Source organism: Sylvia atricapilla, chromosome Z (assembly GCF_009819655.1).
Source record: "Sylvia atricapilla isolate bSylAtr1 chromosome Z, bSylAtr1.pri, whole genome shotgun sequence".
Taxonomy (NCBI): Eukaryota; Metazoa; Chordata; class Aves; order Passeriformes; family Sylviidae; genus Sylvia; species Sylvia atricapilla.
In genome coordinates, this window is record NC_089174.1 from 11888092 (window position 1) to 11915042 (window position 26951).

The window sequence follows — 26951 nt, forward strand, 5'->3', positions numbered from 1 at the left end:
ACCTGACCTTGCCAGGTGTATATAAATTTTGTAGATAAATACACATTTAAAAATACTTAATGACATTAATTCACAAATGAGAGACACAACAGTGTAGTGTTTGTCAATACTGTTTTACCACAATAGAAACAAAATCACAATCTTGTCAATTGTTAGCATTTTACTTTTAATGGTGAACTTCAAAAACACTTCATGTTTCCAGCCTTGCATACATACATGCCTACTTTAGTTTCTCTTAAATTAAATTGTACTGGTTCAATGTTACGTTCTAATTTTCTGGGGATGATGATGCTCATCTGTGTTGGAACAGTGCTTTTATTTTGGCCAAATGCCTGTGTTTTTAGCAGTGTCATATGATTATCTTTCAGTGTGTTTGGATTGCTTGCCTGCAGCACACAGGTCATATTGGCTCAGAGTGCATATTGCAGATTTAGGGCCTCAGAGTGGCTTCCTAACAACCAGGCTAAATGGCCAAACTTCCATATGTTGCTGCTTTGTGGAAAATTCATGGTTATTGTCCTTTTAGCTGTGAGGTCCAGCTGTGAGTTTTGTTTCCTTCCCAACACCATCTCACTCTCATTGTCTCTGAACTCTCAAGATACATGAAAAAATGCTTTTCTCTCCTTTGTTCCTAAGAATGGTTGTGATTTTCTGTGCTGGAAAAAGATAGAGTCTCATACTTCTTTTCCCCCTTGCATGACAGGGTTTTCTTTACCATAAATCTTTTTGTTAGCCTTATTAATTAAGAAGCAGCCACTCCTGGGCTTGTGTTAATATTGTAAGTAAAACAATTTAGCTTTTTTCTTGAGGTCAAAACACGGTGTTTCTTGAGAATACTATAGATTTACATTGTGTAATCAGTGTGTGATTTTGAGGTCAGGTCCTTTATAGATATAACTAAAGAGCATTGAAGTTCACTGAAACTTAGGAACTTGTGGTGCAGGAAAATGTGTTCTAGAGTTACAAATTATTTTTCATGAATCATAAAAATATCTTACTTTTCTCCACACAGGCCAACACACAGAGGAGACACTGCTTTTTTACCTTGTAGGAGTTGACTTAATATATATATATACTTTAAGACCATGTCTATATATAAAGTGTGTATATAACATAAGACTTTTTTTGTACTGCACTGGTACTCAACATGATGCTGCCAATGCAGAGTGTTAAAATTTGGTACTAATGTGATTATAAATGCCCCAATTTCAAAATTTCTGTTCTAGTATACGGCAGAAATTAATTTGGTTCTGTCAACCCATATCAGACACGTGTTTTCCTGAATGAGCAAGATATATATACAGTATACCTTTAATACAGAGCAGGTTTTTTTTTTTTTTTTTTCACTTGAATTAGGTTTGTTAATGTTGTGTAATCTTTCTGCCCTGGTTTGCCAGGCACTAGTTCAGGCAGCAGTTGGACATGCTAACTGACTCTTTAAATGAGACACTCACTTCTACTGAGTGCAAGATACTGAGAGTACATCCTGAGCACAGGGGACATTAATGCTTGGGAATGGAAAATAAACTTCTTGGCTTAAATGGATGTAACTGGGAGTATTTTGCCTAATGAGTGGCTTTCTCATAATGATCTGTGGTGGTTGCCATGAAAATGAGTTATTTGAATTGACTCAAACATCTCTTACCACCATTTTGCTCTGAATTCTGAGGAAGATATAATGTCATACATTAAATAAGATTTAAGTTTGCTGTTTGAAGAGGAAAATAATAAAGTGTAAGAACTCATTGTGATCATGAGATAGACATTTTTCCGGGATAAGCGATCAATGAAGTTGTGGAAAGGCAGACATGTCTAGTATGGGAGAGAGAAAGCTGAGAGACAAAAGACTTGTGCTGTAGGTCATACTTTATAACATACAGTTTGTGTCCATTTTGTAATATGATCATTAGTGTTTCCATCTGTATTTTGTGTTTTCCCCTATTTGATAGCTTGCCAATAAAATTTCTTTCCCAGACAGCTGAATCTAGCTTGCAGACTGACAGGGCACAAAGAAAACCCCCACCTTCAAAGGAAAGCACATAAAAAAGCTTAGAAATCACCCGAAAGTGTTAACGGCTCTGTTGGCTGTCACACGATGGGATGCAGGAATTGCAGTAATGTTCTCTTCCATCTGGTGCCTGCAAACTTGCTGTTTTCGGAGGCATTCATTGCTGTAGCAAACTGTTCACTTATTCATTCTTGTGTAGTTGCCCGTTATTCTTTGGAAAAGACTTGGGTTGAAAGCGGCTCAGTTCTTTGTTACAGAAGTGCTCAGTGTCAAACATATTACAAGGAGATGTCAGTCCAAATGCAAATACCATCAACTCTTAAAGCCTCTCCGCATGTTGTGTATATTTGGAATGTGCTGTGAAGGTGTAGTCCCAGGAGCAAGGATCTTGACTGACAATACTCAAAGGAAAATCATGCAATATCTGTGCCAAAACGTCTATCTCAGGCTGAAATTTCAATTTCCGCTTTAAATTTCCTGGCTTGTGTTAGCTAACATTACAGCCTTGGTTTTCCTTCTTTTCTTAAGATCTTGGTGGTTATTTTCTTTGTTGCATCTGGACTGGTTAATTTTCAGGAAGATGAGATAGCAACTTAGTGGAAGGTGTCACTCTGAGACGGAGGAATGGTTTAAGGAACTAAAGCAAGTGAAGACACGTTTCTTATTGCCAAACCATGAGATAAAGGAGTTCATATATAATTTCTGAGCACAAACTATTTAAAAATGTCCAACTCTTCGTCATCCCTGAACATCTGAAGTGACTATGTTCATACACAATAGAATTTGGGCATGTGTTCATAGCAAGACAGGTTAGCCATAACCTGTCATACGTGATCTTATCTCAGAATTTAAATTAGTCTCTTCAATCCTGCAGTATTGAGCAGGTACATGAACTTTCTAATAGCTTCCCTGAAAGTATTACAATAATTCCCAGCATCCTGCCCATTTTAGTTGAATGTTACATAATGATGTACATTTCTCTAAATCCAGTGTTGATTTCAGAAATTGTGAGAAGTATTGGAGTGTGTTGAGATGACCTTGGAAACATTCATTTCAGTATATGTAAGTTTTCAGGTCCTGTACGATGTGCCTTTGCCTTTTTCAGCTTTTTTTTTTCATGGAAGGATTTGGTGCTACCTGTACTAATGTGACCATGGTAGTTGTTTGTGGGATCTGCCACTACTGTATTTCCACATGCTGCAGGTGTAGTGTCTGGAATACCAGCCACCAGGTCTGCTCTTGAGGACCTCAGGGCTTTTAGGATGAAAGCTTAGCTCTCATAGGCAGGTATGTGGAAGCCAGTGGATGTGCTTGTTTTTGACTCAATTCCTTTGGAAATGCTCTGGAGATCACTTGAGATTCTGTTTGTCACCACAGTGTACTCTTGAGGTTGTTTGCCAGTTTTTTGTGCTTTTGAGTATCTCTAAATAAAGATCTTAGCTGCTTGAGTTCAGACAGCAGCAGTGCAGACATGGGTACATGGTCATAGTGACCTTCAAAACCAGTTATTTCTTCACCAATTAGCTTGGAACTTTATCTCTGAATATGATTTAATGAATCTGCATTGTGTCTAGCTTAAGAAAATGGCATTCTGTCTTCCAGCTTCAGTTAGTACTTGTGAAACTTCTGTTTTCCCTCCTATGTATTCAGTGAAATCCATACTTTTGGGATGTTGGTAGCTAATACTGATTAGCTGTGTGTCAGAATACTTGAATGTTGTTAATCTGAGCCATACAATTTCCAGCAGTTGCGGAAGCTGAGGCAGGTGTCTGAGCTGACCTGGACTTTGGCTGCAGTGGGTCCTTTGCCTCTCTTCAGCAGCAGCTTCTGAGCACTAGATGCTTGGGAAAATCATGCCACATAGGCACTTAGAGAGAGCAATGCCAATCTGAATGAGAATCTCTGAGTTTGAAGGTGTTGTCCAAGATTTAGGAGCTAAGGCAAAGTTAAGTGTCTTGAGTAGTTGCACAGGTTTGCAAGAAGAAGCACAAGAGCTAGAAAAAGCTTCCTATATGAAATCCTGAAACCAAGTAGGATGCATGGAATATATTTAAACATCTCCTTTGCAGGGTTCTTGTCTTTCAGCAGAGTCACAGCATGTGTTCTAATACATGTTTATGTGTGTTCAATTATTCCAGTATTTAAGATGATGAAGTGTAGTTAAAGATTAAAGAGAATATTGAACCAAAGTTTTGATCCCATGATCTGGTATAAGCTAGAAATATTTGGCACTCAGAAAAAAATATTACTACTGCTATTATTACTACTGTTCATTTAAATGCAAAGGTAAATGGCAGACTGTTTCATGGGTTTCTGATTTAAAATTTTTCTAATTGCTCCCCATTGCTAGATGCTTAAATTCCATGTTCCCCATATATTTTAGAAGGATAAAAACACATTTGCTGTTCAACATCAGATGTAGTTTTTGTGTAAATTGTAACTGCACAAATTTGAATTCTGAGAAAATGTTAAAAATTGAAAAGATGAGACTGCAAAAGGTGTACTACACCATGGCTAGCAAGGTATAGCACTTTCCTTTGGATTATGTTAGAAAACCTGTTTTGATCTGTTTTTCTGTGATATGTGCTTCAGTCTTTGCCCTTGCCCCTTCTCAGAAATTATTCTTTCTGTGGAGTGATGCTAACTACATTTGAGCAAAGCAAAGGTTTTTTAAGATAATAATTTTTAGGGAGGTAAATGGCTGAATGGAGGACAGGCCATGAAAATCCTCTGACTGAGGTAACTTACTGTGTGCTGGAGAATTGACATGACATGACAAAGGCCTTTGTTAATGTCACAGCTGGGGAAAGAACCCTCTCCTTCCCTGGGCCTAAGACTTGGTGTAGCTCTGAGGAGTAGTAAAATCAGCCAGACTAAACATTTCAAAGTAATTCCAGGTAATTGTGGGCTTGCAATATTTAGCAAGCAACTTGGTAAGCAGTTTCAAAATACTTTGTCATCTGAATTTGAGGCAGTACAAATAAATAAATATGAATTGATTAAAGAAGTATTCTGGCATAAAAAAAGAGACTGCTTTCTTGCAATTGATTTTTTGCTCCTGCTTTCCTCAAGTGCCTTTGCTTTGAGAAGACAGAGAGTGCATTTGATGGACCGTGAGTAAAGGCACCTTTGTGTTCCTGGCACAATATGCAAAGTACATGGACATTAAAACATTGCATTCTTTGGGGAAGCCCAGCTTAACTGTAGCTGATACAACATTTGTCCCTGTGAATGGCAGATTTGAATGCCTATGAACAGTGAGAATACCTTGGCAAGGTATTTTTTTTCTCCACTGTTAACCAGATTTGTGGTATTGGGCTTTATTTCCTACATCACGTTTTTTACCTCATCTACCAACTTTACTGATTTTCTTTGTTTCTGTATGGAAAGAGCTGCTACAGTAGGGTCTCATTATAGACTTTTATTTGAAACCCATCTCTGGAAATACCTCTAAAAATAACTAGGCTTTCATGTCCTTTTTTTAAAAAAAAAGTCTTTCTGAAAACTGCTTTTTAAAAAAAAAAAAAAAAAGTCTTTCTGAAAACATAATACTGTGACAAAGATCTTGGTAAAAAAGAAGAAATAGAGAAATAACATGAATGGGGTGATGTTGGTGATGTTTGTCAGTTAATGTTCATTACCTTCAAATGTAATCCCTGTTCTGGTACACTTACTTTTCTGGAAGGTATTCTCACATTATTTCAATTAGCTGGTCCTTTCAGGTTTTGTCCATTGGTATTTTAAACTGTTTCTGAGAATTCACTTTTACCTGTTGTTTTTCAAAGGCAGCTCTGGATTACAGACCATGTGTAAACAGCTGTAGCTGGTGTTCCATCATCTCTTTTTTCAGTCTGGTCTGAGAATCTGGCCGTGATGAGCTGTTCCATTACATATGTGAAGAAGCCCTTCATGAAGGACAGCCCTCCTCAAAGATGTAAATAATATCTAATTAAAAAGCATAGTCAGTTTTCTTTTGTGGTTGAAGAATATTTAATGGCCACACATGAGTATTACAACAAAGTGCTTAAGCAAATCAAATCTGAATCAAGTGCCTCAAAGTTTTAAAAATAAAATTATTAAGAACTGAACACTTGACACTTTGAGCTGAACTTATTAATAATTTGTAATCGTCAAGGGAGGGAGTGAATGGATGAATAGAAAGAAGTGTGAAGAGTAGGAGGGAAGTGAGCTGATGCAGTACTTTGGTTAGGAAGGGGATGAGCCCATTGTAGTACTTTACAAGCTTCTTCTTCTTTTTTTTTTTTTTTTTTTTTTTTTAGTTTCATAATAGCAGAAGTGAGATTGCAAATGGTTTAATTTTCAGCAGCAGGAGAGCAAAGTGTAGGTTTTCTCTGTTTTTTTTTTTTTTAATCATTTTTCACTGTCCATTGTCTTTTACTTAAATTTTCCCCTATCAACATAAAAAGAGCTCCTAGATACTAAAAAAGTTCTTTTCCTGGTAGAGTAGATACGACTGTATTCACTTGGTCCTGAAGTAAAATACTTGTTCTTAAATAGTAAGAAAAATACAGAAAGCTTCTTCAACTTTCCTCAAAAAAAAGCTTAGGGAAAATACTTATTGTGGGACTGTATAAGTCAGTTTGAGAGGATTTACAACTTTTTAGTTTAAAAGAACAAATAAATTTTGAGTATGTCACTAATTGGATTTGAACTCAGACTTGTAGAATTATTTTCCCCCACTAGTCTGTTGCAAGTGGCTTGTTGATAACTATGGCATTATTTAATTTAATTACTGTTCTGGTCATTATTTCTAGAACTGGTAAGAGTCCTTGGTATATAACAGCTGATGGATTTCTCTCAGCAGTTGTGTTTCTTCATGAGCAAAAGCTGAGACTCCTTCAGACTTGGTTTTAGCATGTAGTGAGAATTACAGAACAGCTGGCCTAAGAAAACAGGCTCGAAAGGATATATCATAAATTGATTCTGTTTAAAATATATAGATGGATGTTGAGGGTTAAGTTTGTTCCTTTTTTACTCTAAAGGATTTTTTCCCCATAAGTTACCAAGGAAACTAAGTTTTGGATACTTCAGGGTGCTCAACCAAAACAAAGGAGTGGCCAAAGCTCAGAGGGAAAGATAATGCGAGTTTTGGGGCAGGTAAAGGACAGAGCCTGAGGCAGTTTTGGCACTCTGTTTTTTTCAGCGTTCAGGGAGAGAGAACAACTGGGTTGCTGCTCGCTGCTAGAAGAGTTCATAGTTGCTGGAGGGGTCCAGTCCTGGGAAATCTACCATCATCTGCTCGCCCTGGAATTCTGAGCTTCTCTGCTGCCCTGCGGGAGCTGGGCCGGCCCTGCCCTGCTGTCACAGTTTTGTCGGTGCTGCTACAGAGTGACCCTGCACTCCCTGCCCTGCTGGGACATCCTGCCATCCCAGCCACCAGCCCGGGACTTTCCACTGTTCCAGCTTGGTGCTCTGAGGATCCTACGAAGGCACCGAGACCAAACTGCCCTGGGGTTTTGTGAAGCAAACCCCTCGAGGTTCTTAGTACTGTTTTGTTATTAATGCTGTAGTTGTTGGTTTTGTTTGCCTTGTTATATGTACTAGTAAAGAACTGCTATTTCTATTTCCAAATCTTCTGCCTGAAAGCCTCTAACTGCAAATTTATAATTGGAAGAAGGGGGAGGGGTGGTTTACATTCTCCATTCCAAGGGAAACTCCAGCTTTCCCTGGCAGATACCTGTCTTCCCAAACCAAGATAATGAACAACTTGAGTGTTTATGTTTCTTAATTTCCTAAGGGCAAATTTTAATTTCTGGAAGGGGGTTAATGGTTTTGACTGAAGCATGATTCACCATGCTTCTATCAAATGTGTAGGATAGTGTGAGAAGTGGCTATTGTACCAAGATCATTAGGTACCCCAACATTTAGGAGTGGTACTAAAGTGTAGCTTAGGCTTTTTAAATTCAAGAATTTTCAGAAAGAGAATCTGCTTTATATATGGAAAATAGGTCTGAAAAGAAGCTGAGACAAATACCAGAAGGTTATGTAACCATGCATATAGCAATATTAAATAAAGATAAACAAGCCCAGGGAAAAGATTGCAGACAAAATGTATTTTACTCTGTTCATGAGGTAAATGGAAATAAATTCCTGTTTCCAGTGAAAGATTATTTCAGACAAGGCAAGATGTCTGGTGAGGATGGGTCTGATGATTAACTTGCTGTAGACAGTAGATGCTTCAGTCAAGGGGGAACAATTTTTAAGAGGAGATCATGAAGAAGAAAGTAAGAGATAACTTCCCCCCTTAGAATTTTTATTAATTGTCAGAAATCTGGTCGGGTTTTTTTTTTTTTTTTTTTTTTTTTTTTTTTTTTTTTTTTTTTTTTTCCATAGGCAGAGAGCTATGTATTTGTTAGTCTGGCATCAGTGGTATCCAAAGTTTTCAAAGAAATTCTTAAAGAAGATTTAAGTAAAAGTTGAATGTGGAAATAGGATAGAATGTGAGATGATATTACAGAAGGTAGTGGATTGAATCATTGAACCACTGAATATTGAACCATTATCTATGATCTGGCAAAATGACTGAGTGACTGGACAAAGACAATTCAGTGCTCCTAATATGGAGTTTAGTAAAACCTTTTATCAATGGCCCACAGGAAAGCAAAGGTGTGTGATAATACTACAAAAATTCACCCTCAGATAAATCTCATATTTTAAGTTGTAATTGCAGGACAGGGACTTGGAGAGGGTTAATGAAATTTGCTGATGGTAGAATATCTGGAGGCATTGTCAGTACAGCAGAAAGTAAGAAATTCCTGTGGAGAGAGCCAGAGGAGCTCGAGGACTGGCACAACAGAATCAGGATGAAATTTAGTGGTGCAAAGTATAAGGTCATGTACTTGGGGAGTACGAGTAAGGTAATGCTGCTTCAGAAGCTTGTGTCTCATTAGTTGGAAATTACTGAGGAGGAGAAATAAATGGATGTTTTAGTTGATCACAGGATTACTGTGAACTGCTCATGGGCATGAATGAAATAAAGACAGTTTTAGGTTCTGTCTGGCTATTGCTCTCTGGTGGAATTGATATCAAACAAGGATGTTGAGGACTTGTCTGTCATGTTGTATTTTTAATTGCAGCTACTCCCACTGAAACAAAAAAAGAGAATTAAAATATAACAGATTTTTTATGTTGATTGGAAAAATCATATAATAAAAAGAGAAAAGACCAGAAGAATTCTTGTTTAGCATTTAAAAAAGAAAGCCTGAAAAGAAATGTGATTTATCTCTGTTAATACATTGGGCAAAAAAGGTTTGAAATGCTAAGGAATGAAAAAAAGCTCCTTAAACTAAACTCCCGTGTTGACATGAGAATTTACAGTTATAAACTGAACTTGGATAAACGTGCACTAGAACCAGAGAAGTGAGATGCTGAAATAGGTTTCCAAAAGGAGCAACAGTATCCTGAAGTCAGTTAGTTTGCAGATAAAACCATATAAATCTAGAAAAAGGCATTCTATGATGTTTGATTGAGATACAGATCTCTATGGTATGGAGATACTGAACTTCATCACCCAGGAGGTCCCTTAGCCTCCTGTTTCATAGATCATTGTTCATTTGTGTTATCTGTGGCTGCAGTGCAGGATGCACATTTAGAGTTAATGCCTTTGCTTATATATAAGATCAAAACCCTCAAAATCACTATGATTTTATTCTCTTACAAAGCTGTTTCCTAAGTTGTGTTTTCATGTGAAGTTCAGGTAGCGGTTTCTTCTTTTATGTCCTGATGGATTAAAGAAGGAGAATGCTGTAAGGTTAGTAATTTATTTCACCTTTGTAACCAAGCTTTGTCGTGAAATACTATGGTCTTTAAAAATGCATTTTTATTTATATACACAGCTTTTGATTATTAATAGCTTTAGATTTTTACCTTTCCTTGGTAGTCTTGTTTCCAGCTTTGTTACCAAGAGCATAGTATTTTCCTTTCCTGGGTGGAATTTGTTTTCATTTGTCAGTCATTTGGTGTTGAGAAGGAGCAGAACTGACAGTCTTCTCCAAGGAGGATGTGTAACAGTAAAGCAGCAGGGATGTAGAACTGGAAGTAAGTTTGGGATTTTCTGGAGCTTTGCAGTTCTGCCAACTGGAGGGGTCCATGAGCACCTGGAGTCTCTGAGGTAGTAGGAAGGCACCCTGACAGCATCTGTACAGAGTTCCTTAGTTAAGGTTTATACTGAAAAAAAAGAAGCTAACCCTGATGACAGAATTATAATTTTATGTGATAAAATTTAATATTAATACACTCTTTTTAGGTTAATTTTGTCTGAGTGACTCAGACAGTTCCCAACTGTGATTGGCAATCAATAGCAATGATATGAACACAGTCGTATTTCCCCATGGAAATGACAGGGCTTGGAGCAGACAGCATAATTGTTTGCTTTTCTGCAATGATTGTACTGCTTTTTTTCAAAGGAACAGGTTCATAGGACTAAAGAAGTTGTTGTGTAAAATATCAAAGACAAACACTTAGTGGAGGGAAACGTAAATATAGAATAGAATGTGCATTAAGTAAGTAGTGCTAAACATTGGCAACTCAACAGATTCCAACTTTATACCTTAAAACCAAATTAAAATCTGTAATAACTCTTCTTCACTTCTCAACTCTCAAAATATGCTTTTTCTTGAGGTTTGTCTCCATAACTGAGAATTCAATATCACTATTTCTTTTATATTTTAGGTTAGCAAAGTTACATATTTCTATCTAGTGCTTTTCCCTTTCCCCATTCCAATTTTGGCTTGGTTCTATATTTATTACTTAATTTCTTCAGTATGAACAATTCCTTCAACGCGTGTGTGGTTAAGAGATAAATGAACAAAAAAAAATTAGTTATTTGGAGAGCACCTAATATTAAAGGGATAAAAGACACAGAAGTTCTGTTGAACCATGGCAAAATGGAGTGAAGCAAATACATCCTAGCTGATCAGTCAGTTTTGGAAAGCTGATTCCAGCCCTGTGTTACACAGTCATTATCCTTCATAGTTTTAAGAAAATATATGTATTTTTAGTTTTTATTATAAAATCCATGTTCCCTTTTCTTTCCTGTTTTTCATCTTCCCTCCAAAGACTATATAAAGAATTGATATTTTATTCTACAGCAGAAAATGTGGGAAAAGAATATGTTCAAATGTGTTTTAAGTATGCTTTTGGCACCTATTTCTGTGATTAATGCTCTTTTGAATAGAAGACAAAATTTTCAAAAGTGTTTACACTCCTAGTGTTTAAATTATATTTTCAAGTTAAAGATGCAAACAAATCTTGCATTTACTGTTGCTTCTCTGGCATTCTGAGTTTAGACTGGAAGTTAGTTACAAGCATGGCAATATTATTAATTCTTACAGACACATTTGTGAGATGTAAAATGACTAATTGAGGTGGTGGAGTTTTTTGTGTGCGTGTATTTTTTTAAAATGTTTTGAAATACTCACCATTTTGGCAGTAGGGATCAGGATAACTAAGTTATACTCTCTGTTCTGTTGTGAATTTGATATATGTGTTTGATCAAAGCTTTTCACTTTTTTGTCTCTGTTTTCACAGAGTGGCTCTTGCTTGTAGGGACTGGAAGCAAACAGAACAGAGTAACTAAAAGTAATCTTGATACATAATATTCAGTGAGTTCTCTATTGTCACTTTGTATTGGAAAACCGTCTTAAAATATTCAATGAAACCAATAAGGCAAGAACTTCACCTGGAATTAGTCCATCACTGCATTGCAATGTTTACATTCCTTTCAACTATTCCTGTGTTAAACAACAAAAAAGTCTATTTTAGGACTTTGCCTTTCCTGTTGTATCTTGGTCTCATGTTTATTGCTGAAGATTTTGCCTAACTTTGTTTAAGGGTGGAGCTATAGGAATAAGCAAAAATGTTGCAGCCTATTAAAAAGTCATAGCACTAAAGTCATAGCACTGTTTTTAGGATAAAGAACCTCACAACAGAGCTGTTTGATATTTATGTTACAGATGGTGAACTATCCTTGAAAGTTAGAACAAACTTTATGTCACATCAGAAGTGTGTAAAATCAGTGTTTGGTGTAGTGGTCTGCATTCCTCTTCCATCCTAAAATTGCTTGATAATATAAACAAGAATAATGGGGTTAAATTTCTGTCTAGCTTAATCTTACATGTTTCAATGTACAGATATGAAATAAATGGATATTCTTGGACTATGAAGTGGCTTTATTTTTCACTTTTTTTCAGTTTTGATTGCAGTTTTAATGAACATTCACTTTTGCTTTGTGCTGTATGGATACTGAGGTACAGGTGAAGGCGTCAAGAAAATTTCTGAGTAGAAAATCTGTTTTCTACAAACTGAGATTTTTTTCGGGAACTTAGCTTTCTAATTAGACAGCTGATGCAGTTAATCTAGGATCAGATTAATCCTGCTGAAAATGTAACAAAGTTTTTAACTTTTCTGGAAGTTTTTTTTCCAGCAAGTTTAATAATGTGCACTGCCCAGCAGAGCTGTGTTTTTAAAATCTTTTCCCACTAGTGACCTAATGCACACTACCAGGATTATCAAACTGAATGTCCAGCTGATTCCGAGTGAGCCAGTTCAGATTTGTATGGTACGCTTTAATTTGGCAATTCTGACGTTTTCCGTTTTAATATTTACCATCTCAGACCAGGTTTTTGTTCTGTGAAAAGTGCTCATATTTAACTTATGTATTGGTTAAAGACAAATTTTAAAATACCAGGTTTTGTTATGCAGTGGAAATGGCAGTGTTTGGTGGAATCTCAGCATTTCTGGTTCTCTGCTCTCTGTGTAAATCGTGGACGAGGCAATGAGGTCTGTGGAGTGTGTGTGGGACCTGGTGGCAGCGGGGAATGAGGGACATTAGTCTTGTGATTTGTTGGCCCTGTCAATACTCGTGTGGCAAGGGGGAAGCAGAGCTGAGATCAGCTCATGGGCAATCTCAGCGTGGCAGTGCTGGCTTATAAACTCTGTTTCCTGCCACGGTTTCCATCTCCTGCTCTATTGACTGTGCTGCCCAGCTTTGTATCATCAGCAGAATTTGTCAACAATCTCCTGCTTTTGTGCTCAGGTTGTAGAGGAATATTGTAACTAAGATTACTTTACAGTCCAGCTGTAGAGGTGCTTTGTTAGTCAACTGTCTCCTGGTCAATAATTCTCTTTTTAGCTTTTCACATTATTCTCTCCCCCTTTCCCCTTTCTTTTGTATTACATTTTGAACATAATCCCTATCTTCTCCACTTTAAACAACTGCTTCCCATTTGGCCTGGTATCAAATATTTTGCTGCATCCAGCCAGATTGAATCTCTTGCATTTCTTTGTCCACTAATTCAGTTATCTTATCAGGGGAAGATATCAGGTTCTCTTTGACAAACCAATATTTGCTCTTTCTTTGACAAACCAATGTTAAGTTTTAATCCAGTTTCTACATAGCTCTGTATGATTAATTATTCTTTCCTTCAAAAATGGTTCTAATCCTTTTTGCCATTTGTAAGTACCACTTGAATTTTGGCAGTTCTTATTTTCTCCTTTAAACTTAGTCTTCAAGAAATAGGGTTTTTTGCTTGCCAAGTCTCTTTTTTGTTCTCTATAGAGGTTTACTTTTCATATTCTTCGTATCATTTGTGAGGTGATTATTCACTCAGATCTGCAGTTTTATCCTATATTTTGTTTACAGTAGTTCATGGTGTAAATTTTAGGAAGTTTTTGTATCTCTGATTTAAATAAATTTAAGCCTCTTCCAAATTCCAGTCCTTCCCCATTTAAATTTTTCTGCTTTAACTCATGATCTCCCTTATTTCTCAAATATTTAAAAAAATCTAAAAAATCTAAATAGATTTAGGAAGCTTATCATGGGCAGTTTCTGGACAGATGCTGAGTTCAGGAGGACCCATGAACTGTCTGTCCTGTGGTTCTGTGGTCACCTGGACACTGCAGGTCAGGACACGTTTCCCTGTCCACTCTACCATACAAAGATCTGTTACAAAATCCTGACCACCACTTCTTGAACTTGTGAAATTCCTGTCTCATCCTTGAAAGCAGAGCACACTCTTGATTTTCCATTCAAGACATTAAAATTTCAATAATCTCTGCCAGTCTGATGGCAGATGAGATTCCCACCTGACTTGTGTCTTGCAGTTGATTGTTTTTGAGAGACTGAGCAAGACCCAACAGTCAAATAAACTTTATATCACATATGCACCTTTCTAAATGTATTTTTACTTATATGTAATTGTAATCTTTGAGTCAGATTTATTTTATGCAAGCAGTTATCCTATGATCATCTTAGAACTTTGTTAATCTACATAAAAATATTTTTTTTATTAATTCAAGAAATTTAGATGAAGGAATACCAATATTGCATCCCAAAATACTAGAAACATAATTGCCTGCAGGGTTTTTTAAAAATTATTTTTAATTTATGTTTTGCTATTTCCTATTTCTTCATCTGTGCTTTTATTCTCTGTTTGGGTAACAGGCAAATCTCTTGGAACATTTTTCCCTGTTTAAAACCCTAACTATATCAGGATCCTGTGAATAGGAGTGACCATGGTGTCTTTTTATTGACAGAGGTCAGTTTTGTGTGGATGTCTATCAACATTTGAACTTAATGGTCTTAGAGGTCTTTGCCAGCCTAAATAATTCCATGATTCTACTAAATCCAAAGCCGAGTCCTCTGGGAAAGGAATCTGCTGTAAAAAAAGAGTTCCACGTACCTGCACTCACGCTGTGCGTAGGTGTTTAGATGTTTGTGAAAATGGGCACATTGATATAAAAAGGCATCATTAGCCTTTTTTGTGTAAATTGGATGGACTTCTCTCAAATTCAGCTTATGAAAGACCATAGGAGCTGGTTTCCTGTAGTCATTAATTCCTGATCCACTCATGTGTTACTAAGTCAGAAGCTCTTCTTTTACCTGAAGCACGATGGGATAGAGACCTCAGCAGTATTGTTTGAAATATCATATGGACAACAGGCCATTATTCTAAAATTACTCATTCAGGAATTGCAGTAGAGTTGCAGAAACCTATAAACTGAAGATAAAAAAATCAATTAACTTGTCTTTGATTTTGGTACAACACTACCATTTGTAGCTTCTGCCTTATGAATGAATCCATTATATAGGATGCTAAAAAATATTGACATATTTTTAGTTGCTTTTTCTTCCCCAAATTCCCTGGTTTTGCACTTGTCTGAAGTTTAATATTTAGGGAAGCATGGTCTTGGTTATCTCCAGATTGATTCCTTTACATAACCAGAGACAATTTTAGTAGTAAACATCTTGCGGGACCCTGTTTGGGGTACAAGCAGCAGCATGCAGTACAATAAAAGGTTCTTTCAGCAAATGTTTAGGAAAATACTTTGCAAGAGATCTGCACATGATTAGAATTGCTGAGTGCTCTCCACTCTGGCTTCCTGTTTTGGAATCGAATGCCTTCAGGACACTTGGAATATCTCAGTTTTGAGAAGCATGAGGAATTTAACCAAGTCTGTCCTTCATTGTCTTAGCTATGATTTCAGTTAGTTGCAAATAGGGTTAAATATATGGAATAACCCCTGAGATACCTTAATCAAATTGAAGGAATAAATTGTAAAGCAGGTTTTGAGGGAAATGAGAGCAGAAAAATGTCTCAACAGCCAAGCCATGTTCTGACTCTTTCTCTGCACATGTGCACAGTTAGTGGCTCTTTCCTTGCTTCTTGTTTCCCATCCTGTAGGATAATGAGTTTGGACATTTTTTGGAACAACTTCCTAGTTGCTGAAGTTATTTTATGTAGGTTATTTATAAAGTTTGAAGGGAAAGTTTGATATAGTTATTGAACAGTTGTATACAGAACAGTTTCTTGAGGTCTCTCCATCTAGTTCTAAGCAATTCAACTTTAAGAATAGTTCCTTGAAATGAATTTATTTAATGATTCAGCCATTATACTGATTTTTCAGATGTGTAATACTTTTTAAAGAATCCATGAGCTTGGCCAAATGCAGTTATGTACATCTGTACCATTTGTTGGTGCTTTTAACCCTTCTTCCACAGTGGTAATATTTGGTCATTGTGTTTGTAGATGTTGCTGACCCCATGTTTTCCACCACATACGGCACTGGAAATATTGGGGTATTCTTAATTCCCTACCAGGCTTTCTTGTCAAATAAAACACAGTTTGAATGGAGACTGTTAGAAGAGTCATTCCAGACAAAAACATTGTCAATAATTCATGCAGATTTTCTACTTGGCTTTAAAGAATTGTAAAGCAAATTCCAAGTGGTTACATTTGCATCAAGACTTATTATGTACCACATTTCTGGAAATTGAAAATACCATGTAACACACCGTGGCAGTTTTCATTTGAGATCAGACTAATGAGGAAGTAATTCAGTACTTTTTTCCAGCCACTATGAATGTCTCCAATATACATTCGGTGTGTTTGTGATCAGTGATATTTGATAACTTTGTATTTGTTACTATTTAGAATATTCTTACAGAGTATTTTGTTTGAAAATGAACTGAAGGGCATTTGACTTGCCCCAGTTTGAGTTCAGAGCTTTGTATTTCCTTTGTTAAGAAAATAATGGAAGGTAAGTGCATCTGTACTGTATCATTTTCAAATACAATCAACAGCTTTTTGGAGTGGGCAAAAGCTGAACATACATGACTTGGTAGGGTCTGCCCCTGTTCCATTTAAAAATTTAGTTCTTATACTTGGATATTTGCAAATGCAAACAATCAGTGGATCCTAACATGCTATCATTTTTTGTCAAAGTGTAGGAACAAATTCAGGTTTTCTTTTGGGGATTTTAGGAGTAAAATCAACTATTCACATCTATTTTAGGTAAATTTGTAATTATTTTTAGTGATAGCTAAAAGATTTGAATTCAGGCTATTTTAAATGTGGACTAGATCATTGTAATTTAGTATCATCTTCTTGTTTTCTTAATAAGAAAATAACACATGTGCTTTAGCCCTAATACATAGTTAATAGGATTGAATCTCTCACATCCAAATAAGCCAGTTGTAATTAAGCCACATTGTTTATGATTATTGTTTCTAATGGTTGTGCTTATCTAATACAGTCTATGGCCAAGCTTGAGTTAGCATCTCAGGTAACTTTGAAGATGTATCATTTTGTCAGATATTAACTTAATCAGACGCCATTTCCTTTTTCAAGTGGGCAGCATCCAACTACTCCATCTCTGGCCGTAAGTCACTGTCCCACAGTGCCACAGCTGTTCCCTTGTAGTGTCCTGGGTGAGCACCAGTGGAGCCACTTCCAATTGCAACCCTTTCAAATTTCTTGTTTTTACAGTGCCAGATTTTGTGATAATTTGAGCATTTCTGTCTGTAACTTTTTCACCAGAATTACTGTTAAACACTGTCTGTCAGTCTTGGCATCATTTTCATATAGTTTCTCATCTGAGAAATTAATGAGGATTTGAGTTTGTCTTCTAAAAAGTAAAGGTTTGTAGGCATTTGCTGTCAGTCTCCCTGTTGAATTAAGCGTGGCCAAAACTGGGTTGCTGCTGTGATTCACAAAGCAGAAATAATAATCCTTGTTCTAAAAAAATAAAGCTGACCTAAAATACAGCTGAACTGCTACTGTTGTCTTCTAGTGTAGCAATATTTTTCCTTTTTTTGCCTGTTGTAAAGCACAGATCCCAGTCCCGGAAGCACTTCAGTTCTAAAGAAGCAATAATCTTGTGGAATAGTACTTAACCTCAAAGTAGTATCTTACTCCAATTTGTGCAAATGGAAGATAATGACAAAAATGATGGGAAAATCCTTCAAAAGGAGTCTCGGGGGGACCGTGTGGCTCTGCACAACTCTCTGACAGGAGGGGACAGTTGAGGGGGAGTCAGGCTCTGCTCCAGGGAACAGGGACAGCAGGAGAGGGAACAGCCTCAGGCTGGGCCAGGAGAGGCTCAGGTTGGACACCAGCAGGAATCTCCCCATGGAAAGGGTGGTCAGGCCTTGTCTGGGGCTGCCCAGGGAGGTTTGGAGTCCCCAACCTTGGAGGTGGCACTTGGAGGTCTGGGCTGGGGACAGGGTGGAGCTAGGGCACAGCTTTGACTCAGTGTCTGAGATGGATTTTCCAGCCTCAGTGATCCTGGGATTCTGTGGTTACTGAAAGGCATGTGGCAAAAATGAGTGGGTACAGGCACCACCATTTTCGACTGCTCCTTTTCTCACCATACTTCCATGGAAAGAAAACTGCTGTAAATTCCTCAGTCTGAGGAACAACATTGGCATAGAACATTGGTAGGAGGCAGTGGAAGTTGTTCCAGGTGGGACTGCACTGATTGTACGGTCTGTGTCTGTAGCTTCAGGGGAGCCTTCCTTTCAGGACTTACAGGTGATTTGGGTTGGTCCATCTTCCCTCAGCAGATGAGCTGTGTCCCTCTGTTTCCTTGGATTTCTTTGCCTCATTTCCCGGATCTCTGTCATTCCTACCAGAAGATGTTTCCTAACACGCCATGCCACTCTTCCAGCCCTTTGCAGACAGCCTTGTACTCTCTGCATTAAAACAAGAAAAAATGTTTCTTCTGTGGGAGGAGAAAAGCCACCAAGTTCTGCATTTTATATGTGACAACTCAGGAAGAATGAGGAATGATTTTGTAACAATTCCCCACCTTTATGTGAAGACAAAATTCACAACTGTTCTATTTTCACGGTCTGATGCTTCTTTTGCTTGAAAAGGCTTTGCTTTCAGTTGTGATAGTGGTTTTGAAGCAATCAAAAGACAAATCTAATTTCCAGCTGTTAGAAATGATTGTTCATGCATGAGGAACTACTGCGGTTTTGTGTGCCATGTGTTTTTGGATATAAGTCTTGGTTTTGGTGTTTTGGTATGCCGTGAATAACAGAAGGCTTGGGGGGAGGTGGGGGTGGGGCAATTTTTTTTTTGGAAATAGTTATTTTGAAAGTGATTGGATGCTTTCATGGTGTCGTGGCTAGGGTGCTGAGTTCAGTCAGATTTCCCTTTGGAAAATGACATGTTTCAGGGATCCACTACCTGTTTACCACTGGTGACATAGTAGCTTTAAAAGGCAGCTGTATTTTGCAAAAGAAAGCTCTTTGCACACGGTGTTTCAGGCATCACCAAGTGATTTAAGAGCCACTTTCTTTCTCTGTTATTGAGTATTTAACCAGGTTCTTCACTTGGATTACTAAATTGTAGGAAGTCCAGGACAGTGGGGAGGATTTTGTAGCTGCACACAGAAAATAAATCCATAAGATAACTTCGTTATGCTTCAGACCACTTCTGTTATCCTTGTGTTTTCCTCATCTCTCACTGGTGATGTCAGCACTAGAAAGCACCTGGAGGTGGTTGGATTATGTGTTCTTCACATAAGAGAGCAGTTTATCAATGTACATAAAAATGGTGCAACTGGTGGTGAAGGGTTTTGTACAACATTCATATTGCACTGAAATTCTTCAGGGAGATGTCTGCATTTTTACAGGCTGTGGTAGAGCTACTTTTGTTAAGAGCCTGTAAATTTGAGCAGTGTGAATATTTAGTAATGGTGAAAAGCAGAGACGTTCAGTAGATGCACTCAGTCTCCCCCTCCCTTGCAGGGTCACCTCGCTGACCGCTGTGACCCCACGCTCTGTGGTCAGTGATGGTGGCAAAGACAGCTTAAGGTCTAGAGGTGTCAGGCTGTGCCAGGCTAGGGGGTGAGTCGAGATCCTGTAAAGGAGGGACCAAAGCCTGCAGGAAAATGTTCCGCAGAGACTGGACCCGCAGGGGCTGCAGCAAGAACGTGGGGCACGGTCTAAATGCTTGGGAGAATACCCGGGAGGACAGCAGAGATATGATCTCACCACACGGCCACGCCCTGCTCATCAGCTTCTGCTTTAATTCTCCCTGATGAACGCTGTCCCACCATTCCGTTTCCATGCTCAAATCTCTCTGTTTGCCAGGGATAAGTGTGGAAAGAGCTACTCCTGAAAGTTCTTGTATTTCAGTGGTGGCTCTGCATCTCTGAAGAGAGAGGAAGAGTGATACATTTTCAACTTTAGAAGGTGAAATGGAATTAGATGTAAATGCATTCCAAGCAATGAAGGCAAATTTGCTTACTAATCTGGGTTGCATCTCCTTTCTCCCCTCCTCACACTGAAAGAAGCATTGTCGGTACCTGTGCCTGTGTCACCTCTTCCCAGTCCTGCCTGCGTTTCTGCTGGAGCATCTCCCAAGAGCCTGGAAAAGGCAGGAGTAAACGGGTCAGGGTGGCAAGAAAGGAGATGAGGAACATGGGAACTGGGAAAAGGCAACAGTGTCTGGACATCCAGGAGAAATGTTTATTTGCACCACTTCTCTTACCTTTTCCTGCAAAAGGGGGCCTGCTTCCTAATTTCAAAGGGAATTTAGGCTGAGCAAGACAGTCTGGCTCAGTGGGCCTCTGCAGGTGAGGTGGAGATAGGAAAATGTTTGGTGTCAGTAGGAAAACCCTTTTTTTTTAGGTAATTCTGTCACCTTCCCAGTTTACCTGTCTGCCTTTGACTGTCTGCCTTGCCTTTCCTTCATGGTCTCCCTCCAAAGGTACCTTAACCCACACCTCCCTGCTGCCCTGGTGCCACTAAACTACCCACATCCACAAGTAACTCTCTCCTGCTGTCAAATTAACTTGTTACCACAGGTTTTAAACTTGCCTTCCTCATCAAGAGGAATACAAATAGTACAAATATGTTATTTTGCCTTCAGAATGACACCTGGCAATGTTTCTTATCTATTGATTTAAATAATTTAGCATTTTAAAGGGAACAAATTGACTTAATTTGTTTTGGGGATACTTAAAGTTTGAGGACAATTTTATATCAACTAAAATCAGTGGTAATTCATTTATGATAGAACTAATGTAATTAATTAGGTAGTTGCTGCTTATCTTCTTTCTAAAACATACATTGCTTTTAAACATCTGCTCAATAGTCCATTATTATAGCAGAGGAGTGATTTTACCTGAGAGCAATAGAGGAGCAGATGCTTCCTGATGACAGCTTCCCAGTTTGTTTAGGAAACAGCCAGTCAGTCCTGGATTCACATTTTTAACTTGAAGCATGACAGGCATGTACGTAAATTTGAAAATCAGAAGCAAAAAATTTGAGGAACAAGTTTCTTTGTATAATTTTTAATGATTGCAGTTTGGTTAAAATTTAAAAGCTTGTTTTGGTTAGTGTTGTATGTGACATTTTTTAAGGCTGATGTTTGTGCTTTATCTTTTGTTTTGTGGTGTCTGTACAAGTGGATATTTTGCAGCAGTTACAAAATCATCCGAATGTATGTCTGATTTCAATGTTTTCTAGTACAGTAACTAAAATTCAGCATTAGCTCAAAAACGGCCAACAATATAATTAGGAAGAGGAAACTAGAACAATTATTCAAAGAAAGAGTTAAAATAGGCTATCATGACATATACAAAGTGCCAGTTGTGCTTTTAAAAAATAAGTTACACCTGTGTTTTGTATTTATGCCTTTATCTGTAGCTGGTTAAAGAGTAAAGATGAAGTCTTGTGGGCTGATATAAAACTGACTGAGGCTTCTTGGTTCTAGTCAGCCATTTGTAGATTTTTAGAAGTTGCAAAGATCACCTAAAATGACGGTACTCATTTTATTCATCTCATCAGCAAAGTTCATCTCATCAGCTACAGAGATACCATCAAAACTTGTAGGCTACAAAATGTACTTTCCCTGCAAAAATACTGTGGGCTGTACTTGCAGAGACTGTAAAGAGCACGATTGCACATCAATGATGTATCTTTTTAAATCAGAAAATGTGAAACTGCTGTTTACTGAGAGGAAGGGAGATTAGAGTAGCCCTGAGAAGGATTCAGTTATTTGCTTTTGTGTGCAGGTCTAAAATAGTCACAAATTAGTCGTTTTACCATTATATACAAAATGCAGTGTATGCAGACAGTCTTTTTCCTGGAACAGTAGTATTTAACACAGGAACAGGTAGTCTTGCCATTTCCAGAAGTATCTTTTAGGGCAGGGTAAGCTGGTCACTAAGCAGAAGGCAAGGCCGTGGTATCTGATGAAACATTAATGTCTGAGAAGCACGATGTAGGCTCAGTTCGGAGCACAGACTCTTTCTCTTCCCCACCCCTACACACATGAAAACCAGTCTGTAGCTGGGTATGGTTTTTTTGTTTTCTTTTCCCACAGGCTGCTGATGGTCTCTTTTGCTGTCTTTACTGAAGCATTAATCAATTTTAAAGAAGGTTCAGTGATACATAGAGAAGAAATTTACTTTTTTTCTTGATTTTTTTAACCTGTATTTTACATATAACCACTGGGTATGACTTGTGTTAGGAGGAAAAGAACTCCCCTTCTTGGCCTGTCACTCATGTATATGGGAACTGGGCATATCATACCTGTCTTTTTCTGGCCTCAGATAAAGGCTGTGACATCTGGAAGAGCAGTCGTCACTGTCCTTTTGGCAGGTTGACTTTAGGACCTCTTCACATACAGTTTTTAAAACTAGGGTAACTCAGAGAGCATGTTTTCAAACATTCCCATTCAGTGCTTTAGGCACTTGTTTCCCTGTAAACCAAAATCAACCATTTTCCTGCAGACAGCTAGGATTTACCAGGAAAACTCTGCTCTGCGGCCATCTGTGATCTTCTGACTTCATGTCCAAAAAATGTATGGGCTACTCCTTGGTCTGCAGCTTCCCAAGGTCTGGGCTTTCGTTTATGAACTTCTGTCTCTCTATGTCAGCAGCATCTGGGTGTCTAATACACTAAATTTGGGGAAAGTCACATCAGAAAAAACCCCTGAAAGTATCTTGGACGTCATTACTGTTAATCAGTTTTTATATTTCTTCATGTATTGATTCATCCGTTGCTGACTTGACTAAGGATGTGAGATAAAAATGCAAAGTAACTTTAAATTTCTGGTGTGTTGTATGAACATAATGTTCTGAGGATGCTGGTTCTTTTTTTCTGCTCAGTCTTTTTCTGTTTTACTTGGACAGATACCGTAATGCAATATTCAGGGTTGCTTGGCAATAGCCAAGTCATGAAATGCACACCCAACCTGTGGGGCATTATGGTTGCTTAGTTCATGCATGTAAATTTGGGGGTTTGAGCACTGAACAAGTCCACACCCAGAATGTCTTCTTGGAAAGTTTGCTCTTATGTTTAATCTTAATGGCATTATTAATTTAATGGTTCCATTTTCAGAGACATTGAGTTATGACAGCTTTTAGAAAAATCCAAACAACTGGCTGCTTAGTACAGTTGGAATATTAATTTGAAATGTTGTGAAATCTGTGCTGCAGCTGGGGTGTATCACAATGCAATTAATTTAATCCATTTTGATTTGTTTCAAATCTACCATAAACTTTGGTACATTACACCTGGAATATACACTAACAGGGAAAAAAAACCCTCTCAGTTTTATTACTACATTTTATGTTATTATTATATTTACATTATATGATATATTTTATATTAGCAAAAGCTACTCCTGGCAAAAATCTTCTAAGGAAAATAGATAAGAGGATTTTTGGTAGATACATTTGATTTGTCTTTTGGCAAGCAAAACCGGATTATTTAAGGATACACTTCTAAAATGGTCTATACTGAATGTAATGAAGAGAGGTACAGCTGTAGTCCCCTTATTGTGCCAGTTACTGTGCCATGAAGATTTTAGAGAGCCTTGGTGCAGCTTAGAAAATCTCAGTTCTGGAAGGGCTTGCAAATAGTTCACAATTTGTGGAAGGAAGTGTGTAAGATGTCTTTGTAGGTTTCGGACTTCTCTGGTTTTCTTGCTAGCGTTGAAAAATGCCCTTGGAGTTTGCATGAGCAGTGCTGTCAAAGAGATGGTTGCCATTGTTTCTGTTCTGCGCATTTATTGAATTCATGACTATTTCCCTGGGTACAAATGCAGAGGTTGATGTGTTGCTGTGGTCACGTGTGTCGTTTCAGGAGCCCTTGGATGATTCTGAGGCCACTGGGGTTTTCAGCACCGAAGAAGTGGTTCGCTATGAGTACCATGTCCTGTACTCCAGCAGCTACCAAGTGCCTGTGCTGTATTTCAGAGCATGCTTTTTGGGTAAGGCCAGCATAGACCAAATATGTTGAGTGCAATAGATGTTGAAAATTTTGTATTAAGTTGAGGAAGAGATGTAATAAGAAACTAAGAGATGAGGCTGCTCACCAGTGAATTTTTCAATGCTCTGGACTCAGAGCTCCATGATGGTGGAGAGCATGATATCATCTCAGCCTGAGGGAGGCTGATCTTTGGCTCCTGGCATCTTGCCTGTGGTTGACTGAAACTGCTGGTCATTTTTCTTGTTCTTTTCTTGAAGTGACTACAAAAACTTAGTGCTGTAGGTTTAAACTGGGCTGACAATCAGTGGACATAACCACAGTGCTTGAGCTGCAAGGCTGGGGTCTAAATGGCATCTTTTAAAATGTATGCTGTTTTCTGTTTAAATTTGCTGCTTAAGGGAAAATAAAAGAATATGATATTGACTTTTTTTTTTTTTTTTTAATTGAAGCTGGCTCTTGAAACCATGTGATCCTGTCTCCTCCCTGCTATATACATCTTCTTGTTACCTAGTGCTCCGTGGCTGTAGCCACTGTGATTTCAGCCTCCGTCCTGTCAGGGGAGAAAGGAGGAACACTCAGCCTCCCATGAAGGCCACTGTTGGTGTCACTCATTTGATCATCAGGCACAGAGTGATCACACTGCAGCACTGGCTGTGCTCTGTTCCTTGCTGCCCCAAGCCTCTGAACTTGTGCTGCAGTGGCACCTGGTTTGTGCCTGCAGTGGTGTGGCCAGCAGACCAGCTTGTGGCACTTGGGGACAATGTTTAGTGGTGAGCATGGCTGTGTTGGGTTAAGGTTTGGACTTCATCGTTTTAGAGCTCTTTTCTAACCTAAACAATTCTATGATCAGCATCTTTTGTGTTTTGAATAATATCTTAACTTTATCTAGATAAAGATGTCTGAATGTTGCCAGTGATATCTTTTCCTTTTTAATTAAAAAGTAGCTTAAGCTGCTTTGAATGTGTTTAGTAGATTTAATCACTCTCTGCCTTATATTGTTTAATGGTTTCTTATTTTGCAGTGTTAGCATTTCAAAAAGCACTTCAGATTCAAAATTGAAGAACAAATTCTTGCAGGCTCCCTGGTGGAAAGATTTTAGTCTGAGGTGCAGTTTCAGGAATGGATAATTTGGGGTAAATTTTCAGAGTGGGACATGGGGAACTGGGGACATTGCTCTGCCTTTACCACCAAGAAAACTCATTTGCACACATCCTGTTGCAAATTTATTTCCAGCATTAGTACCGGCATTTCCAAACGTGCAGCGTTGTGCCTTTGAACTTACTGTGCAGACAGGAAGATAAAGGTAGTTTTGCCGTGAAAGATGGGTTAGCCTATTTGTGGTCCTGAAAAATGTCATCTTCTGGATTTTTGCTGAATTTATAGTGCAGTGTCTCTACAGAAGAGGATGGAGATGCTGCAGGTAGAGGAGGTAGGACAGTATCTCTACTCTACTGTACTTCCATATAATTAGTATTCACCATAAGCAGTTAATCACCAGAGAAGAGCTCACAGAGACAAAACAAGTTGTTTAGCTTGTCAGCACCAGGGAATCGGAGGTGTTGAAACATGACTCCTTATAGCTGGAAGTGGATATTACAGGAGCCAGTGGATGATCTAATGCACAATCGTGGTATTATGTGCCAACAGCTCCCCTTGCAGTACAGAACTGTAATTGTTCCTACAAGTACAATTATCTTTTAAACACTTCTTGGGAACCTTTCACAGTGGAAAACAAGGGCTTTTTTTAGATGCTTCCAAAGGTCACCTGGGCTCTCTTCAGCATTTTACATTGTCTTTTAAATTATAACAATATCTGACTCTTGAAGGGAGCAGGATACAAAATGCTGGCAATAAGTGTGTTTCCGACAGTGTTACCACCTGATATTTTCTGATTTTAATTACGGACAGCATTTGAAAGTGAGGAATTCTGTCTTCCCTGCACTTTGTTGGTCTGCCTGTGCTGTGCTGTCTGAAGGTCCCACAGTGGGATTTTTGGAAATGTGCAGGTGGCACATACTCACAGTCACTTGAGATACCTGAGCAGAGTATCCTTTGTCTTGTCCCAAACCTGCTGTAAGGAAAACTCAGGGAAATGCCCTGAGTTTTTTTCTTTTGAGGTAGTAGTCCATATGATGGCCTCTGCACTTTGTTTGTCAGACAATCAGCAATACTCACTGCATTCCTCACCTGCACTAATCAAGGAACAATCTTCCCAAGACTTACTTCAATTTCCTAGTCTAAATTCCTACCATTATTTGTAGACTTAGTAACAGGAGGAGCTCCTCACAAGTCTCCTATGAGCTGTTCCTGGTTCCGCTGGGATCCTGTCCATACTGATCTCTGCGCTAGTAAGAGCTGACTGCGGGAGGTAGAGGTGAGCTGTAATCATTCCAGTGGTTCCACAGCTCTGCCCCGTCTTGCCTTCCCCAGCATAGGGCACAGAGCTGGAATTCAGAGCTCTGCTTCCTCCTTGGCAGTGTCTGCAATGCCCATCTCACCTGGGAGACAATAATTCTTCTGTTCAGCCTGGCTGAGAGTGTTTGCAGTATTCACTTCCACCCTTTGTTTAACAGCAGCTGATACCAGCCTGTCCAAATTGGCACTCCAACACTTCACAAACTTCTCTAGAATGATAAAATCAATGAAATCCTGCCTTTCTCCCACTGCATGTGAGTCCAGCTTCCATTTACGTGGTCTCTCAGTCCCTCCTAGGAAAAAGGCTCCCCGCAGAGTTGTTGGAGGGATTTTCCTGTGATCTCCAGATTGGTTTGCATCTTCAGGAGCTTGTGCCAGTGAGGATATCCAGTTTTCACTCCTCTCTGTAATGTTCAAGCATTACAGATCACTTCTTCCTGTGGAAGGGAAAAAGTTGCATTGTATCCTTGTCCTTGCTGCTGTCTAAATTGGATGAAA

The 26951-nt window shown here is 38.4% G+C and overlaps 1 protein-coding gene across 1 annotated transcript in view; it reads left to right on the plus strand.

The window, feature by feature from the left end:
- Positions 1-26951, plus strand: part of ATG10 (autophagy related 10) — a 59512-nt gene that overhangs the window by 13842 nt on the left and 18719 nt on the right. The window contains exon 4 of the mRNA XM_066338407.1: positions 23913-24039. Coding sequence (XP_066194504.1) covers positions 23913-24039 — 127 coding nt within the window. The remainder of the gene's footprint in view (positions 1-23912; positions 24040-26951) is intronic.